The sequence below is a fragment of the Rhinoraja longicauda genome, chromosome 21, assembly GCF_053455715.1.
Source record: "Rhinoraja longicauda isolate Sanriku21f chromosome 21, sRhiLon1.1, whole genome shotgun sequence".
NCBI lineage: Eukaryota > Metazoa > Chordata > Chondrichthyes > Rajiformes > Arhynchobatidae > Rhinoraja > Rhinoraja longicauda.
The window spans coordinates 18,853,606-18,872,079 of record NC_135973.1 but is presented as its reverse complement, the minus strand read 5'-3'; the positions used below and the strand labels follow the sequence as shown (position 1 = coordinate 18,872,079).

At 55.9% G+C, this 18,474-nt stretch overlaps 1 protein-coding gene and 1 non-coding gene across 2 annotated transcripts in view; one reads left to right on the top strand and one right to left on the bottom strand.

Moving 5' to 3' along the window:
• The first annotated feature begins 2 nt into the window (after nucleotides 1-2).
• On the top strand, nucleotides 3-135 carry LOC144604305 (U11 spliceosomal RNA). The gene has a single exon (XR_013548710.1). It is a non-coding gene; the product is annotated as a U11 spliceosomal RNA (small nuclear RNA).
• A 4,292-nt stretch (nucleotides 136-4,427) lies between these two features.
• abca3b (ATP-binding cassette, sub-family A (ABC1), member 3b) overlaps nucleotides 4,428-18,474 on the bottom strand; it is a 47,992-nt gene continuing 33,945 nt past the window's right edge. Inside the window, exons 21-30 of the mRNA XM_078418518.1 lie at nucleotides 17,178-17,397; nucleotides 15,439-15,597; nucleotides 12,948-13,120; nucleotides 11,269-11,397; nucleotides 9,980-10,174; nucleotides 8,708-8,895; nucleotides 7,407-7,577; nucleotides 6,315-6,499; nucleotides 5,759-5,832; nucleotides 4,428-5,089 (exon numbers count right to left, since the gene is read on the bottom strand). Coding sequence (XP_078274644.1) covers nucleotides 4,955-5,089; nucleotides 5,759-5,832; nucleotides 6,315-6,499; nucleotides 7,407-7,577; nucleotides 8,708-8,895; nucleotides 9,980-10,174; nucleotides 11,269-11,397; nucleotides 12,948-13,120; nucleotides 15,439-15,597; nucleotides 17,178-17,397 — 1,629 coding nt within the window. The 3' untranslated portion in view covers nucleotides 4,428-4,954. The remainder of the gene's footprint in view (nucleotides 5,090-5,758; nucleotides 5,833-6,314; nucleotides 6,500-7,406; nucleotides 7,578-8,707; nucleotides 8,896-9,979; nucleotides 10,175-11,268; nucleotides 11,398-12,947; nucleotides 13,121-15,438; nucleotides 15,598-17,177; nucleotides 17,398-18,474) is intronic.

Here is an 18,474-nt window from a genome sequence, read left to right as displayed (position 1 = left end):
AGTAAAAGGGTTTCTGCTGGAAATGGCACATGGGTGAGGCTTGCGCTTTGTCTGTGCGGAATCGATATCAAGAGATTTCGGAAGCACAATTTTTGTTTTGAGGGGCTGCTGGTGATCCATCGTCCCGGCGCCCCGCTTACCCACTGAATGGCAGTCGAACTAGTTTGTAGTCATCGAGTGTAATGTATTTCATAATCCAATCTAATCGTTAAATGCATGGCCTTTTTATGGATTTCAGTTATTTCTAATATGTAATTCAATCAATTATGTCTTGTGTAGAAATAATAAACTAGCATCTGCAAACTTTTTAACTAGCATCTGCAAAAGTGCTAGACTAACTTCGAGAGAAAAAAGGGGATGTTTCGGATCATTATCCCTCTTCAGACTGTATCTGTTCAACATTTATGTTGCCCGTTGTTTATGACAGAACTCTCTTCCAATTTTCTCTCCCCCCTCCCCTCGGCTGAAGACGGGTCCCGACGCCTGTCGATCTTTTCCTCCAGAGACGCTGCCAAACCCGCTGAGACACTTTGTGTCTAGCTTTAGTATAAACCAACATCTGCAGTTCGTCGTTTCTACATTATGGGTTAGTGATGGTTAAAACCGGGACCCTTCTGCGGGACTGAATGAGAGCGGGGGGGGGGGGGGGGGGGGGGGGGTGGAGATGGAAGAAAGGGGTCCTATCATAAACTTTGTAGTTCAGTAAAAATCTCACTGTACATTGGTATAATCATGCTTAAATCGGCAAGAAGGTTACACTCAGAGACAGTACATAAATTTCACCTCTAGCCTTTCCAGCAGTCCTTTAAATTTTGCCCCTCTCACCTTAAAGCTATACATAGAAAATAGGTGCAAGAGGAGGCCATTTGGCCCTTTGAGCCAGCACCACCATTCATTGTGATCATGGCTGATCGTCCCCAATCAATACCCCGTGCCTGCCTTCTCCCCATATCCCTTGATTCCTCTAGCCCCTCGAGCTCTATCTAACTCTCTCTTAAATCCATCCAGTGATTTGGCTTCCACTGCCCTCTGTGGCAGAGAATTCCACAAATGCACAACTCTCTGGGTGAAAACGTTTTTTCTCACCTGTTTTAAATGGCCTCCCCTTTATGCTAAGACTGTGGCCCCTGGTTCTGGACTCGCCCAACATTGGGAAAATGTTTCCTGCATCTAGCTTGTCCAGTCTTTTTATAATTTTATATGTTTCTATAAGATCCCCACTCATTCTTTTAAACTCCAGTGAATACAAGCCTAGTTTTTTCAATCTTTCCTCATATGACAGTCCCACCATCCCAGGGATCAATCTCGTGAACCTACACTGCACTGCCTCAATTACAAGGATGTCCTTCCTCAAATTAGGTGACCAAAACTGTACACAATACTCCAGATGTGGTCTTACCAGGGCCCTATAAAACTGCAGAAGAACCTCTTTACTCCTATACTGAAATCCTCTTGTTATGAAGGCCAACATTCCATTAGCTTTCTTCACTGCGTGCTGTACCTGCACGCCAACTTTCAGTGACTGGTGTACAAGGACACCCAGGTCTCGCTGCACCTCCCCCTTACCTAATCTAACTCCATTGAGATAATAATCTGCCTCCTTGTTTCTGCCTCCTTGTTTCTGGTATTTGACATTTCTACCCTGGAAACAGATTCTGCCCCATCTGTCTGCATCTCATAATTTTATAAACTGCTAATGGAGTATAAACTTTCATCAGGGTCTCCCGTCAGCCTCCAACGTTCCAGAGAAAACAATCCAAGTTTGTCCAACCTCTCTTTAACTGTGGATGCAAGGAACCTCAGATGCTGGTTTACACAAAACACACTAACTCAGCAGGTCAGGCAGCATCTCTGGAGATACGGTTATGTGATGTTTTGGGTCAGGGCCCTTCTTTGGTCTGAAGAAGGTTCCTGACCCAAATTGTCACCTATCTTAGAATGTCACCACAGTCTTAGAATAAAGGGGAGGCCATTTAAAACTGAGGTGAGAAGGGACTTTTTCACCCTGAGAGTTGTGAATTTGTGGAATTCTCTGCAACAGAGGGCAGTGGAGGCCAAATCATTGGATGAATTTAAGAGTGTGTTAGATACTCTGCGGGCTTGTGGAATCAAGGGAGAAGTTGGACACAGGTTACTGATTGTGGATGATCAGCCATGATCACAATGAATGGTGGTGCTGGCTCGAAGGACCAAATGGCCTCCTCCTGCACCTATTTTCTATGTTTCTATCCACATTCTCCAGAGATGCTGCCTGACCTGCTGAGTTATTCCAGCACTTTGTATCTCTCTTTGTAACAATATCCTCAAATCCAGGCAGCAAAGTCTGTTCAAAATTAGCATATCTGCCTTGCACACTGGGGAGGGACAACTAGAATTTAACATCCAGAAGCTTAAAGCATGTGAGCAAAACACTTTCCTTTGTCTGGTCCCTTGTTCTTGGAGAATCTTTCACATCCGAGAGAAGTGGGGGACTTGCTTTAACATATCATTGCAACTCTATCACGTCTCAGGAGTGTCAACAGAGACACAGATGTGGAACCTGGATCAACAAAAAAACAAACTGCTGGAAGAACTTGGCGGATCGCAGCAAAATGGATGGCTGACATTTCAGGTCAAGACTGCATCAGGACAGAAGGTCTTGGAGGCACAACATTGTGAATCAGAAACAAATACTAATAATTCACATGAGAACATTCTTGAAAGTTGTAATTCTAGTAGATAATTAATAATGTGTGAGATGCAAGAAACTTGAATCTTAAGCAAACATAAAGTGCTGGAGGAACTCAGTGGGTCAGGCAACTGTGGAGGGGATGGACAGATGGTGTTTTGGATCGGGACCCTTCTTCAGACTCATAATTCAGATCAATAATGTTGTGTTGTTCTGACTAATATTTTAAAAAAACACAAGAAACAAAGTTTGTAATTTAAAAGTTGAACATTTGATTTATAAATTGATCAATTTCAGTTTTTGATAAAAAGCAATTTCATAAAAACAAAGTAAAGCTTCGTTTTCAAAAGTGCAAAGTTGTTGAGAGTCCAGTAATTACATGCAGTACAATTGTTTATGTTCGGGATGTACAGCAGCGAGAACGTGTTTACTGCTGTTGATAATCTGCCTTGATTTGTAGTTTACATTCCAATTTCATAAGTTAATCAGATTGTTGCAGCTCACGTCTGGGAATGGCACCAGAGTTAATTTCCCGAAGCCATTAGTCATCCAGGTGACCACCCAACGAGTTTTCCTGATCAAACGAGTGAACTAAATTGTCCGTTTGGGTTTAAACTTGACCTTTTGTTGGGCTCATTTGCCCAGTAGCACACACACCCTGCTACCTTTACATTCAGTGACAGAGAACCAGTGATCCAGTGTGTTTAGTCTGTGAGGGCGAGACCAGTTCTGCTGCGGTCACACCAGAAGCGCAGGGAACAACACCCAGGCACTGGGAGCACGGTGACCTCCACTGCTCTTAGGCCAACCATGAGCCCAGCTCGTCCAAACGCTGCAGATGGAAACCCTGTGGATGATCTCTGCAATCTGCACTCGACCAAATTCAAACGCCCATCACCAAACAGAGCAGAGATGCATTCACCGGCCCAGGCTCCTGATGTAATGATGCCTTGATAGACCAGGAGCCTGTAGGCATTTTTAAAGTTTAGAATAAAATCGAGTGTATTCGAATGTGTTTTAGCTGGCAGAGACAATTCATGAGGATCTGTCTTATCAGACAAGGTTTCAGCAAATTTAATATTGCACTTCAAACTGTTCAAGTAACTTGCAGAGGCTGGTCAGAACCAAGGACAGTGAGCGGAGCGGTCCTGAGACGCCGAGGCATGGAGACCCCACTGACCTTACACACACTGCACCTGTCCACACACACACACTGCACATGTCCACACACACTGCACATGTCCACACACACACTGCACATGTCCACGCACACTGCACGTGTCCACACACACACTGCACATGTCCACACACTGCACCTGTCCACACGCACTGCTCGTGTCCACACACACTGCACGTGTCCACACACTGCACATGTCCACACACACACACTGCACGTGTCCACGCACACTGCACGTGTCCACACACACTGCACATGTCCACACACACACACTGCACGTGTCCACACACTGCACATGTCCACACACACACACTGCACGTGTCCACGCACACTGCACCTGTCCACACGCACTGCACATGTCCACACACACACACTGCACGTGTCCACACACTGCACATGTCCACACACACACACTGCACGTGTCCACGCACACTGCACGTGTCCACACACACTGCACATGTCCACACGCACACACACGCACTGCTCGTGTCCACACACACACTGCATGTCTGCAGACACCGATACCCGGCCATGGCGAGACCTCGGTGAGACTGTGGTGACAACCGGCCCACTGTGTGGTGCCTGGTCTCCTTGCTGTCAGAGGGTGGCCTTGGGGCAGTGAAGATGCACCAGGCTGGTGCGATGTGAGGAGAGGTGGGATGGACTCGGAGCTGAGATTAATGTGGGAGATGCGAATGGTGTGGCAGGCGGGATGTGAGGAATGTTTCCCAGCCAAGGTCACATCTCTGAATGAACATGGCCATCATCGGGAGGGTGAACGTCCGGAACTCTCCGCCCAGCAGGTCACAGATTAGGGATGGAGGGACTGGGGAGAATGTGAGGAAATGCTGAGATAGAAGACCAGTCACAATCTCCCAAACACGAGGGGCCGAGTGGCCTGTCCCTACTGGCCCAGCAGTACTCCGGCACACACTGGGCCTTGCACAGTACGTGTTAACTTTACTCTAGATTTTCTGCTTTGAACTTCTGCTCCGTACACCTGCCCCCCACCACCCGTCGCTGCCCGGATTCCTCACCCGGCTCCCAGCCCCACATGGCAGCTGGAGCTGGTGTTCAGGCCGCTGGTGGGGCCGGGAGCCGGGGGCACGTCAGTGGTGATCCTTCCGCGGGGCGATGATCTGGAACCGGGCAAAGCTGAGGAAGACTTGCTCCAGAGATATCTGGCTGACGGAGTAATCCTTGATATTGAACTGCTCCCGCGCTCGCTCGAGGGTGCCGAATATCTGCAGGCGAAAGGAGACGGTGGTTATCAGTGGGGCAAAGGGCTCGCTGGCCTTCAGTGGTCGGGTCAGTGAGTGCAGGAGTCGGGACATTACCTGAACCAGACGCTGAGACGGTGCGGCGGGGACCTTGAGGGTCTGCTGCCCGCTGTGGGAGGGGCTATTTGTGTACGAGTGCCCTGTTTCGCTGCTGTATGACTCTATGACCTGACACCAGGGACCTTCCCTTGACCCTGGCGCATCAGACTCCTGACCACAGGGCACGCCCCCTGACCACAGGACACGCCCCCTGACCACAGGACACGCCCCCGACCCCAGGGCACTCCCCCGACCACAGGACACGCCCCCTGACCACAGGACACCCCCCCTGAACACAGAGCACGCTCCCTGACCACAGGACACGCCCCCGACCTCAGGACACGCCCCCGACCACAGGGCACGCCCCCTGACCACAGGACACGCCCCCTGACCACAGGGCACGCCCCCTGACCCCAGGACTCGCCCCTGACCCTAGGACACGCCCCCTAGCCTCAGGACGCCCCCGACCCGAGGACACGCCCCGACCCCCAGACATGCCCCGACCCCCGGACACGCCCCCTGACCACAGGACACGCCCCCTGACCACAGGACACGCCCCCTGACCACAGGACACGCCCCCTGACCTGGACCTACCTCTGCCCAGGTGAGGTTCATGCTGGTCAGGTGGTAGTGCAGCATCCCAAAATGCTCGTCCTTGATGATGCTGCCTGAGGAGAGAATGGAGTCAGTGGGAACCTCATCTCTGGCGACGCAAAGGGAGAGAGGGCAGAGAGGGAGAGAGAGAGTGCACAGAGGGCAGAGAGGGAGAGGGAGAGAGCAGAGTGAGAAAGAGAGAGGGCAGAAAGAGAGAGGGGGCATAGAGGGTGAGCGGGTAGAGGGAGAAAAAGAGAGAGGGTGGAGAGAGGGGGGTACAGCGGGAGAGAGGCTAGAGAGAGAGGGCACAGAGAGAGAGAGAGAGAGAGAGAGAGAGAGGGTGGAGAGAGAGGGGGCACAGAGGGAGAGGACAGAGAGAGAGGAGGTACAGAGGGAATGAGGAAGTGGAGAGAGGGTGGAGAGAGACAGTGAGGTGAGTGAGGGCAGAGAGAGACAGTGAGATGGAGTGAGGGCAGAGAGAGTGAGGATCGGGGCGGGTGTTGCCTCCACAGGGCTGGACACTGATAACCGTCAGTCGGACAGGAAGGGTTGGTACCTTCGAAGGTCGACTCGATGAAGTCCTTGAAGGGCTGTGGGTCGGGCCGGTCACCCTCGATTTTGACCAGCAGGGTGTAGCCGCTGCCGAACTTGCTCTTCAGGTGCTGGGGGCTGCCGAGGCACTTGAACTGCCCGTTGACCATCACAGCCAGCCGCGTACACAGTGCCTCACACTCCTCCATGCTGGGGATGGGACAGCAGGGTGAGCGGGGAGCCTTGTCTGTCTGTCCCTCCCTCTGTCCCTCTGTCCCTCTGTCCGTCCCTCCGTCCCTCCCTCCCTCCCTCCCTCCCTCCCTCCCTCCCTCCCTCCCTCCCTCCCTCCCTCCCTCCCTCCCTCCCTCCCTCCCTCCCTCCCTCCCTCCCTCCCTCCACATTCCTTCCAGCCGCTCCCTCACCCATTGCTCCCCTCCGTCCCTCTCTCCTACCTGGCGAGGTGACACGGTTGGGCTGTGATACTGATGTTGACGAGGTGTGTAGCCGGGACCGGGAGGGGATGGGAGCATGCAATGGTGCTGGGGGTTCAGGGATGGTCGGTGGCGGTGGGGGGAGGAGTAGGGGGCAAAGGATGGCGGCAGTAGTAACGTGTAGGTGGGGGGTGAGAGGCAGTGACGGTGTGGGGTGAGGGGCAGTGACGGTGTGGGGTGAGAGGCAGTGACGGTGGGGGGGCAGTGGCGATGTGGGTGGGGGGCAGTGACGGTGTGGGTGGGGGGCAGTGGCAGTGTGGGTAGGGGGGCAGTGGCGGTGTGGGTAGGGGGGCAGTGACGGTGTGGGGTGAGAGGCAGTGACGGTGTGGGGGCAATGGCAGTGACGGTGGGGGGGCAGTGGCGATGTGAGTGGAGGGCAGTGACGGTGTGGGGTGAGAGGCAGTGACGGTGTGGGGGCAATGGCAGTGTGGGTAGGGGGGCAGTGGCGGTGTGGGTAGGGGGGCAGTGGCGGTGTGGGTAGGGGGGCAGTGGCGGTGTGGGTAGGGGGGCAGTGACGGTGTGGGTGGGGGGGCAGTGATGGTGTGGAGGGACCCAGCCGTTTCCAGGGTAACATCATCAGTGGGGGGGGGGGGCTGGCACGGCCGTTGCCGGGGTAACATCCCTACCTGTGCGAGGTGATGACGACAGACTTGCCGAACTCGAGCGAGCGGGTAACGGCGTCCCAGAGTAGCCGGCGGGACACCGGGTCCATGCCCGTCGACGGCTCATCCAGGAAGATGACACTTGGGTTCCCGATCATCGCCACGCCCGTGCTCAGCTTACGCTTGTTGCCCCCGCTGTGTGGAGAGGGGGCAGGGTGAGGGCCAGGGGGCCAGGGGTCCAGGCACACCGCCCCTCCCCACTCCGACTGCCGCCCCGTTCTCCCGCCAACTATCCGTTCTTCCTCCACCTCCCACCCTCCTGGGAATGCTGCAGGCCGAGGAGGGAGGAGGGGACGGGTGGGGAGTGATGCAGGGGAGGGGACGGGTGGGGAGTGGGGCAGAGGAGGGGACGGGTGGGGAGTGGGGCAGGGAGGGGACGGGTGGGGAGTGGGGCAGGGAGGGGACGGGTGGGGAGTGGGGCAGGGAGGGGACGGGTGGGGAGTGGGGCAGGGGAGGGGACGGGTGGTGAGTGGGGCAGGGAGGGGACGGGTGGGGAGTGGGGCAGGGAGGGGATGGGTGGGGAGTGGGGCAGGGAGGGGACGGGTGGGGAGTGGGGCAGGGGAGGGGACGGGTGGGGAGTGAAGCAGGGAGGGGACGGGTGGGGAGTGGGGCAGGGAGGGGACGGGTGGGGAGTGGGGCAGGGAGGGGACGGGTGGGGAGTGATGCAGGGGAGGGGACGGGTGGGGAGTGGGGCAGGGAGGGGACGGGTGGGGAGTGATGCAGGGGAGGGGACGGGTGGGGAGTGGGGCAGGGAGGGGACGGGTGGGGAGTGGGGCAGGGAGGGGATGGGTGGGGAGTGATGCAGGGGAGGGGACGGGTGGGGAGTGGGGCAGGGAGGGGACGGGTGGGGAGTGGGGCAGGGAGGGGATGGGTGGGGAGTGATGCAGGGGAGGGGACGGGTGGGGAGTGGGGCAGGGAGGGGGCGGTGGGGAGTGGGGCAGGGAAGGGATGGGTGGGGAGTGGGGCAGGGAGGGGACGGGTGGGGAGTGATGCAGGGGAGGGGACGATGGGGAGTGATGCAGGGGAGGGGACGGGTGGGGAGTGGGGCAGGGAGGGGATGGGGAGGGTGGGGAGAGGCAGGGAGGGGATTGGGCTGCAGTGCCTCACCGGCAGGGAATGGTGCAGGGCGAGGGGAGACGTAGGGAGGGAGGGGAGTGGTAGGGAGGGGCAGGGAGCAGAGTGGTAGGGAGGGGCAGGGAGCAGAGGGGTAGGGAGGGGAAGAGCAAGGAGAGGAGGGGAGAGGATCGGCGGCGGTGCCTACCCACCTATAGGTGCGCACCAGCCTGCGGGCATAGGGCTCCAGCAGCAGGCTCTGCAGCACATCATCCACACACTGCCCAATGTGCAGCTCGGGGATGCCACGCATCCGTGCGTACATGTGCAGGGTCTCCTTGCCCGTCATGTGATCCAGCAGAGCATCGAACTGCGGGCAGTAGCCGATCTTCTGCAGGACCTGTAGAGAACCAGACACAATTACAGTGAACAGCAAGGTGTTGGATGTAGGCAGCACTGTGGCGCAGCGGGTAGTGCTGCTGCCTGCTCAGCCCCAGAGGCCCGGGTTCGATCCTGACCTCAGGTGCTGCCTGTGTGGAGTTTGCACATTCTCCCTGTGATCTCCCAGGACCCAGTTTCCTCCCACATCCCAAGGACGTGCAGGTTTGTAGGTTCATTGGCCTCTGTAAATTGCCCCTAGTGTGTGGGGAGTGGATGAGAACGAGTGTGAACTGGTGATCAATGGTCGGTGGACTCAGGGGACCCAAGGACCTCTTTCCATGCTGCACCTTACAATTAATTCAATAAAGAACAAAAGTGGTTCAACTGGGAGCAGTGTTGAAGAGTGTACTGGCCCTAACACTGAGCTGGAGAGAGGAGAGCAGATCTTGAAGCAAACTTCCAGCAATGCAAGTGGGCAGGGCAGTGACTGAGGAGTTTCAATCACCCAGTGCATAGCGGAGAGTGGCGGGGAAGTAGCCCTGTGTGAGGAGGTGGGCCATGAGCTGCAGGCGATAGATAGATGCAGACGAGGAGGGTTGATTGTAGAGTCAGATGGGGATGGGTGGAGATGGTGATAAAGGGCCTGAGGTGAATGGCTACAGATGATGGACAATTTACACTTACACCAAGCCAATTTACCTAGAAACCTGTACGTCTTTAGAGTGTGGGAGGAAACTAAAGATTTTAGAAAAAAAACCACAGGGTCACAGGGAGAACGTACAAACTTCGTAGACAAGCACCCATAGTCAGGATCGAACCTGGATCTCCGGCGCTGCCAGTACTGTACCTGCAAGTACTGTAAGGCAGCAACTCTACCGCTGCGCCACTGTGCCAAATAGCAGGGATGGATTTAGAGAAACGTGGGATAAAAGGACAAGGATCAGAAAGTTTAAACGAAGGCATTGCGAGGCTATTGTGGGAAAGGGTTTTCTCCTGCTGTCCACGGTACTGATTGAGAATGATCAGCCATGATCACATTGAATGGTGGTGCTGGCACGAAGGGCCGAATGGCCTACTTCTGCACCTATTGTCTATTGACTCACCTCTTTCCTATAGTTCAGGATGCTATGACCTTCGATGAAGGCGTCTCCCCCACTCAGTTGCACATCGCCCGTGAGGATTTTGAAGATGGTTGATTTTCCAGCTCCGTTCAGCCCCAACAACCCAAAGCACTCGCCTCTGTTAATGGCCAGAGTGATCCTGTCCACGGCAACCGTCGGTTCTTTGCCAGGGTAAACCTGAAAAACATGCAGCAGTAAAACGAAGACACATGGAAAGGCAGATGCTCGAACCTTAGCTAAACACAAAGTGTTGCAGGAACTCAACCGGTCAGGTAGCATTTGTGATAGAATTGGATGAGTCTGAAGGGTCATGACAAAATATTGTCTGTCCATTCTCTCCCCAAATGCTGCCTGACCCACTGAGTTCCTCCAGCACTTTGTTTTTTGCTTGACACTGACAGAGGTGTTCAGGACTGATGCAAACTCAACCTGGACCAGGTAACGCTCCTTGAATCCCCATATTTGAGAAAGGATGTGCTGGCGTTGGAGAGGGTCCAGAGGAGGTTTACGAGAATGATCACAGGAATGATTGTCAACATATGATGAGCATTTGGTGGCACTGTGCCTGTAAAGATGTGGAGGCTTTAGAGAGGGTGCCAAAGGCATTAACCAAAATTATTGCAGGCGGAGGGACTGTCGTGGTGGGGCAGACGAAAGATGCTGGCAGAGGAGGGTGTGAGAGATCTGACGGGGACATCACAACAGTGAAGGAAGTCGACAAACAAGATGGAGAGGAACTGTTCCCATTGACTACTCACCAAGAGGAAGCAGAGAGCAAATGAAGGGGATGGAATGGGTCCAAACTGACAGTCTTACCTTTCCGGCCCTGACCTCTCAGTCCATGACCCACCTGGCCCTGTCAGTCCATGGCCCATCCGGCCCTGACCTCTCAGTCCATGACCCACCTGGCCCTATCAGTCCATGACCCATCCGGCCCTGACCTCTCAGTCCATGACCCATCTGGCCCTGACCTCTCAGTCCATGACCCATCCGGCCCTGACCTCTCAGTCCATGACCCACCTGGCCCTGTCAGTCCATCCGGCCCTGACCTCTCAGTCCATGACCCATTCGGCCCTGACCTCTCAGTCCATGATCCTACTAACCATGACCTCTCCGGGCCTGACCTCTCCAGGCCTGATGGATCATGGGCAAGGACAGTGATGAACCTACACTCAAGAGGTCATCTACGCAGCAGTGCAGCCTCAACAACCCATGCAGCCCATGCACAGTGCAGACACTTGCTGCTGCAATGCATCAGGAGCTGGACTTACCTTGAAAAGCTCCTTCAACACCAATGGCTTGTCCATCTGGGCAGCTAGCGATTCCTCTATCTTCACACGCTCGATCATAACATCATGGTCTTCTGCTACGTGTGGGTTAGTGACGTTTATCATCATAGCCTGATTGAGGACAACAATGTCAGCAGGTCAGGCCCTTGAACTGTCCGTCAGCGACGGTGTATGTGTGTGAGAAAAAGGCAAGGTAATGGGTTTGCACCTAATCCTGTGGAATGGAGGAATGTCTTTGCTGAATCACTAACCCCACGTTCTTTCCCTCGGTTATGACCTGCAGTGAGGGTGCAATCACTCCAGCATTTGCAGCTTGACCTTTCCAAACCTCCCCAACCATTGCAGGAACAGCACAAGGCCATTCAGTCCATCTCCTCGTACAATCAGTTATTTTGTTTTTAAGTTTTTAAAGATGCAGCATGGAATCGGTCCTTTGGCCCACCAAGTCCACGTCGACCATTGATCACCCTTTCACGCTACTTCTATGTTATCCCACTTTCTCACCCACTCCCTTCACAGTAGGGACAATTTACAGGTGGCCAATTAACCTACAAACCCGCACGTCTTTGGGATGTGAGAAGAAACAGAGCACCCGGAGGAAATTGACATGGTCACAGAGACAGCACCTGAGGATTAGGATCCAACTTGTGTCTCCGGCGCTGTGAGGCAGCGGCTCTACTAGCTGCACCACTGTGCTGCCCAAATCACCTGTGAGTGATGCCCACCTTTGCTCCCTGGCCATTTGAGCTTTAGTTATAAACATTCAAAATAGAATTTAAAATTAACAAAGGACCCATTGAGAGCTGTGGGCTGTGGAAGGGAGCTGCAAAACTCTACCATCCTCAGCACGTAGAGGTGTTTCCGATCCACTGTCTGTAAACTGGGCTCTACTTGTTTGTCTCTGTCTCCTGCCCTGCTCCCTGACCATGGTGTCTGTTTGTTACCGTCATGTGTATCAAGACACAGAGATGAACTTTATTCTGCTGCTATCCAGGTAAAGCATACCATGTGGAAATTGTTTCACTATCTTATTCGTTCCCCTTAATATCTCGAACATTTCAATCAAAATCCTATAATCTAAATTCCGGGGAACATAACCCAGATTTGTCTAATCCCTCCTCACATATATCATGATCCAAAGATTATGCACAAACGGGGACATTTTCCCGTAGTTCCACCTGAAATGAGATGGAACCTGCTCACTCTCCCAGCACAAACTCAGCAGGGATCGGTCACACTCAGTCACTCCTCACCAGCTTTAGCCCTGCCCCTGCCTCTAAAGTTAATATTCTAGTTATACTCAGTTATACTCCTCCAAATACCCTACTCCCAGGATTCTGCTAATCTGTGCATAAACTCCCCCAAATCCTGGATTGGATTCCAATTTGCAGCTCACTTTTGGTTTCTGGTTCTCGAGGTTCAACCCCCCACCGAAGCTCTCAGTTAGATTGGACCCAGTATCCTGGTGATCTGTTCCAGTGTGGTAAATCTAAGTGATTTGTCAGTGGCCCTGCAGCACCGCCAACAGTTCTCCCGAGGTGCTGGTCTCAGTCGTCCCCAGTGGCCAGGGCTTGGCTGATACTTTGTGCCACATCAGAAGCCAAACACACGACACGTCACCCGCACGCTAATGACTAATTATTCCCGCTTCATGAACTCACCATTTTCTTTCTCCAGAAGATATAACGGATAAAACTGGACAACATTCGAAAGACCCTGAACTCAATAAGGAAGAGGAGAGTCAGGAATACCAAGCCTTGGATTACCAGGGCAGTAATGATACGGCCAATACCTGGACTTTCCCAGGAAAAGTAATTCATTTGGTAGGTGATGTCTGTGAATGGTGAATGACGTACAAGGTGTTAGTCACAGCAGCTCCACAACAGCTTTCACTCATCAGACATCTAACCTCATTCTAATACCTCTAAACTCTACCCGCTTTCTGAAACCTGTAGGGAGGGGGTAAAGAGAGAACGGTGAGGGAGAGTAGTGAAGGATGGTCGGAGAGGTAGTGATGGGTGGGATGGTTTGAAGGAAAGATGAGGATCGATAGGAATGTAGGGGGAGGGATAGATGGAGGGGTGTTGACAGAAGGATGGGGTGGACAGGAGGATGGAGGTGGTTAGATGGGCAGATGGTGTGGGAGTTGATCTCCTTGTACCTTTAATGCTAAGTTACACCAAGCAGGGAACGCTGAAGACAGCGCACAGGCAGCATCTCTGAAGAGAGACACGGTTCACATTCACAGTCCAGGTCAGTGGTCTGCTGATAAAGGTTCTGCTGCAGTGAAAGGTGAAGGACCTGAAACGTTAACTCGGTTTCTTTCTATGGTGATACTTGCCAATCTGCTGAGCTTTCCAGCATCTGTTTTTATCTGTCTTGTCGCAGGCTTCTTTCGGGAAACCGTAATGGAGTTGGACATCCCCATTGCCCAGGGTCACCACTGGCGGATATTTTCCACTATTGCTCAGTGACATTTAAACATGTTCGCTCCGTGCCTAATGTTGTCCAATGGAATCACTGAGCGGCAACACTGATGTAGCATGGAAGGCCCAGATCCAAGTACTGACCACAGCTGCACCTAGCTAATTACTAACGGATACTAAAAATTGGTAAAGATGTACCAGGATAGGGGGATGTACCGGGGTGTGGGGGTGTACCGGGGTGTGGGGGTGTACCGGGGTAGGGGGATGTACCATGGTGTGGGGGTGTACCGGGGTAGGGGGATGTACCATGGTAGGGGGATGTACCGGGGTAGGGGGATGTACCATGGTAGGGGGATGTACCATGGTAGGGGGATGTACCGGGGTGTGGGAGTGTACCGGGGTAGGGGGATGTACCGGGCTGTGGGGGTGTACCGGGGTGTGGGGGTGTACCGGGGTGTGGGGAATGTACCGGGGTGTGGGGAATGTACCGGGGTGTGGGGAATGTACCGGGGTGTGGGGAATGTACCGGGGTGTGGGGAATGTACCGGGGTGTGGGGAATGTACCGGGGTGTGGGGAATGTACCGGGGTGTGGGGGTGTACCGGGGTGTGGGGATGTACCGGGGTGTGGGGATGTACCGGGGTGTGGGGATGTACCGGGGTGTGGGGGGTGTACCGGGGTGTGGGGGGTGTACCGGGGTGTGGGGGGTGTACCGGGGTGTGGGGGGTGTACCGGGGTGTGGGGGGTGTACCGGGGTGTGGGGGGTGTACCGGGGTAGGGGGGTGTACCGGGGTAGGGGGGTGTACCGGGGTAGGGGGGTGTACCGAGGTAGGGGGATGTACCGGGGTGTGGGGATGTACCGGGGTGTGGGGATGTACCGGGGTGTGGGGATGTACCGGGGTGTGGGGATGTACCGGGGTGTGGGGATGTACCGGGGTGTGGGGATGTACCGGGGTGTGGGGATGTACCGGGGTGTGGGGATGTACCGGGGTGTGGGGATGTACCGGGGTGTGGGGATGTACCGGGGTGTGGGGATGTACCGGGGTGTGGGGATGTACCGGGGTGTGGGGATGTACCGGGGTGTGGGGATGTACCGGGGTGTGGGGATGTACCGGGGTGTGGGGGTGTACCGGGGTGTGGGGGTGTACCGGGTGTGGGGGTGTACCGGGGTGTGGGGATGTACCGGGGTATAGGGGTGTACCGGGGTATAGGGGTGTACCGGGGTATGGGGGTGTACCGGGGTGTGGGGATGTACCGGGGTGTGGGGATGTACCGGGGTGTGGGGATGTACCGGGGTGTGGGGATGTACCGGGGTGTGGAGGTGTACCGGGGTGTGGGGGTGTACCGGGTGTGGGGATGTACCGGGGTGTGGGGATGTACCGGGGTGTGGGGATGTACCGGGGTGTGGGGATGTACCGGGGTATAGGGGTGTACCGGGGTATAGGGGTGTACCGGGGTATAGGGGTGTACCGGGGTATAGGGGTGTACCGGGGTATAGGGGTGTACCGGGGTATAGGGGTGTACCGGGGTATAGGGGTGTACCGGGGTATAGGGGTGTACCGGGGTATAGGGGTGTACCCGGGTATAGGGGTGTGTACCGGGGTAGGGGGGTGTACCGGGGTAGGGGGCTGTACCGTGGTATTGACTGTCAGGGGAAGTACCTAGACCTAGGGTCCCATTCATCGAGCATCTCAAACACAAGGTCGCTGGAGGAAGAGCATACTCACTGAATGTTGCACAGAGAAATTCAGCCACTGGGCTGGTGGAACAGACCCCGATCAGCAGGTAGTTCTGGTAGAACTCGTTCAAGCCGTGCCCCAGGCAGTAGTTGGGTAAAACCAGGAACAATATGTCCATGACTTTCCACAGGTCTATCAAACCAAGGTCTGTGACAAGAGGCCAGAACAAAGAGCGGTCTGAGCTGTAATAAGTACATGCACAGTGGCTGGAGGGCCAACATACTCAGGGTGACTACTGACCACCATACAGCGGAGGGACATTAGGGGCCCCAGCACAGCGGAGTGGCACCAGAATGGAGCGGAGGAGCACCAGGAACCCCAGCACAGCACGGAGCGGCGGAGCAGCAGGAGCCTCAGCACAGAGCGGAGGGGCAGAGGAGCAGCGGGAGCCTCAGCACGGAGCGGAGGGGCAGAGGAGCCCCAACATGGAGGGGGGGAGCCCCTGCACGGAGCGAGGGAGCCTCATCACAGAGTGGGGGAGCCCCAGCACGGAGCGGGGGAGCCCCAGCACGGAGCGGGGGAGCCCCAGCACGGAGCGGGGGTGCCCCAGCACGGAGCGGGGGAGCCCCAGCACGGAGCGGGGGAGCCCCAGCACGGAGAGGGGGAGCCCCAGCACGGAGAGGGGGAGCCCCAGCACGGAGAGGGGGAGCCCCAGCACGGAGAGGGGGAGCCCCAGCACGGAGAGGGGGAGCCCCAGCACGGAGAGGGGGAGCCCCAGCACGGAGAGGGGGAGCCCCAGCACGGAGAGGGGGAGCCCCAGCACGGAGAGGGGGAGCCCCAGCACGGAGAGGGGGAGCCCCAGCACGGAGAGGGGGAGCCCCAGCACGGAGAGGGGGAGCCCCAGCACGGAGAGGGGGAGCCCCAGCACGGAGAGGGGGAGCCCCAGCACGGAGAGGGGGAGCCCCAGCACGGAGAGGGGGAGCCCCTGCACGGAGGGGGGGAGCCCCTGCACGGAGCGGAAGAGCCCCAGCACGGAGCGGGGAGCCCCAGCACGGAGCGGGGGAGCCCCAGCACGGAGCGGGGGACCGCTGCACGGAGCGGGGGAGCCCCAGCACGGAGCGGGGGAGCCCCAGCACGGAGAGGGGGAGCTCCTGCACGGAGCGGAAGAGCCCCAGCACGGAGCGGGGGACCGCTGAACGGAGCGGGGGAGCCCCAGCACGGAGCGGGGAACCGCTGCACGGAGCGGGGGAGCCCCAGCACGGAGCGGGGGAGCCCCAGCACGGGGCGGATGAGCCCCAGCACGGGGCGGATGAGCCCCAGCACGGGGCGGATGAGCCCCAGCACGGAGCGGGGGAGCCCCAGCACGGAGCGGGGGAGCCCCAGCACGGAGCGGGGGAGCCCCAGCACGGAGCGGGGGAGCCCCAGCACGGAGCGGGGGAGCCCCATCAAGGAGCGGGGGACCGCTGCACGGAGCGGGGGAGCCCCTGCACGGAGCGGAGGAGCCCCAGCACGGAGCGGGGGAGCCCCAGCACGGAGCGGGGGAGCCCCAGCACGGAGAGGGGGAGCTCCTGCACGGAGGGGGGGAGCCCCTGCACGGAGCGGAAGAGCCTCAGCACGGAGCGGGGGAACCCCAGCACGGAGCGGGGGAGCCCCTGCACGGAGCGGAAGAGTCCCAGCACGGAGGGGGGGGGAGTCCCAGCTCGGAGTGTGGGAGCCCCAGCACGGAGCGGGGGAGCCCCTGCACGGAGCTGCGCCCTGCCCTCCCCCCGTCGTTCTCTTTCACCTACCTGGAATGCTCATGATGGAAGCGGTAACAAAGGTGGCGGTTCCGGTCAGGATGTTGCCGATGGTAAGGCGAGTGTAGGCGGTGGCGGTGATGGTGAAGAGGTAATGGCTCAGGTACATGAGGGGGATGATGGACCAGCCGTACAGAATCAGCAGAATCAGCACATATCCCAGCTTCTCTTGAAAGGTGAACGGTTGCAGGTTGGCAATCTGAAACATCATCTGTAACCAACCACAAGCCAGTCAACCAATCTCAGCTTGACACTCCCGACCCCCCGCCTGTGCATTCACTCCCCTGCCCCTTTCAAAGTCGGGGCACCGCAGGGATTATGTACACAACCACCCCACTGTAGTTCGGGGCTCTTCCAGTCCCAAAATAGCATGCAGAAACTGGACTCTGAAGAAGGGTTCGACCCCAAACATTGCCCTTCAATTCTCTCCCCAGATGCTGCCTGACCCGCTGAGTTCCTCCAGTCTTTGTTCAAGGTTCCAGCAGCTGCAGTTCCTTGTGTCTCCAGAGGTGCTAGTCTTCAGCAGAACAACTAAACATTTGGTCAAATTATTGGGTTTTAAGGTCCATTTAATTATCCTCTCCCCAGCCCGTCCATTACAATCAGTCTGAAGAAGGGTCCCGACCCAAAACATCACCTGTCCGTGTTCCCCAGTGATGCAGTCTGACCTGCTGAGTTACTCCAGTATTTTGCCTTCTTTCTGCAGTTCCTGTGTCTACATTTAATTTCTGATGCTTTCTCCGTTTCTGTCTCCACACCTCCCTGTGGAACTGTACACGGTATTGAATCCCCCTCTCCAGACCCGATGAGTTATCCTGAACATGGATTGGGAACAGGCTAGTGGGTTAGAGGGAGGGAGAGTTGCTGCTGAATGTGGCAGCGTGCAGCAATGGGTGAGAGGGTCGCTGGGGGCTTCCTTTACACAATCTACCCCAGACTCTCAGTGAAGAGTGACTGTACACTTCATAATAAAACATAAAATGATGAGAGGCATAGACTGGGTAGACAGACAGAACCTACTTCCCCAGGTGGAAATATCAAAGATGATGGGCATAGCTTTAAGGTGAGAGACAAAGTTTAAAGGAGATTCGCGGGGCAACTTTTTTTAAAAAACAGAGCATGGTGGGTGCCTGGAATGAACTGTGGAGGCAGATATGATAGTGGCATTTAAATGACTTTTGGATAGGCACATGGATATACAGGGAATGGAGGGATATGGATTATGTGCAGGCAGATAAGAAATGCCTTGTCATCATGTTTGGCACAGACATTGTAGGCTGAAGGGCCT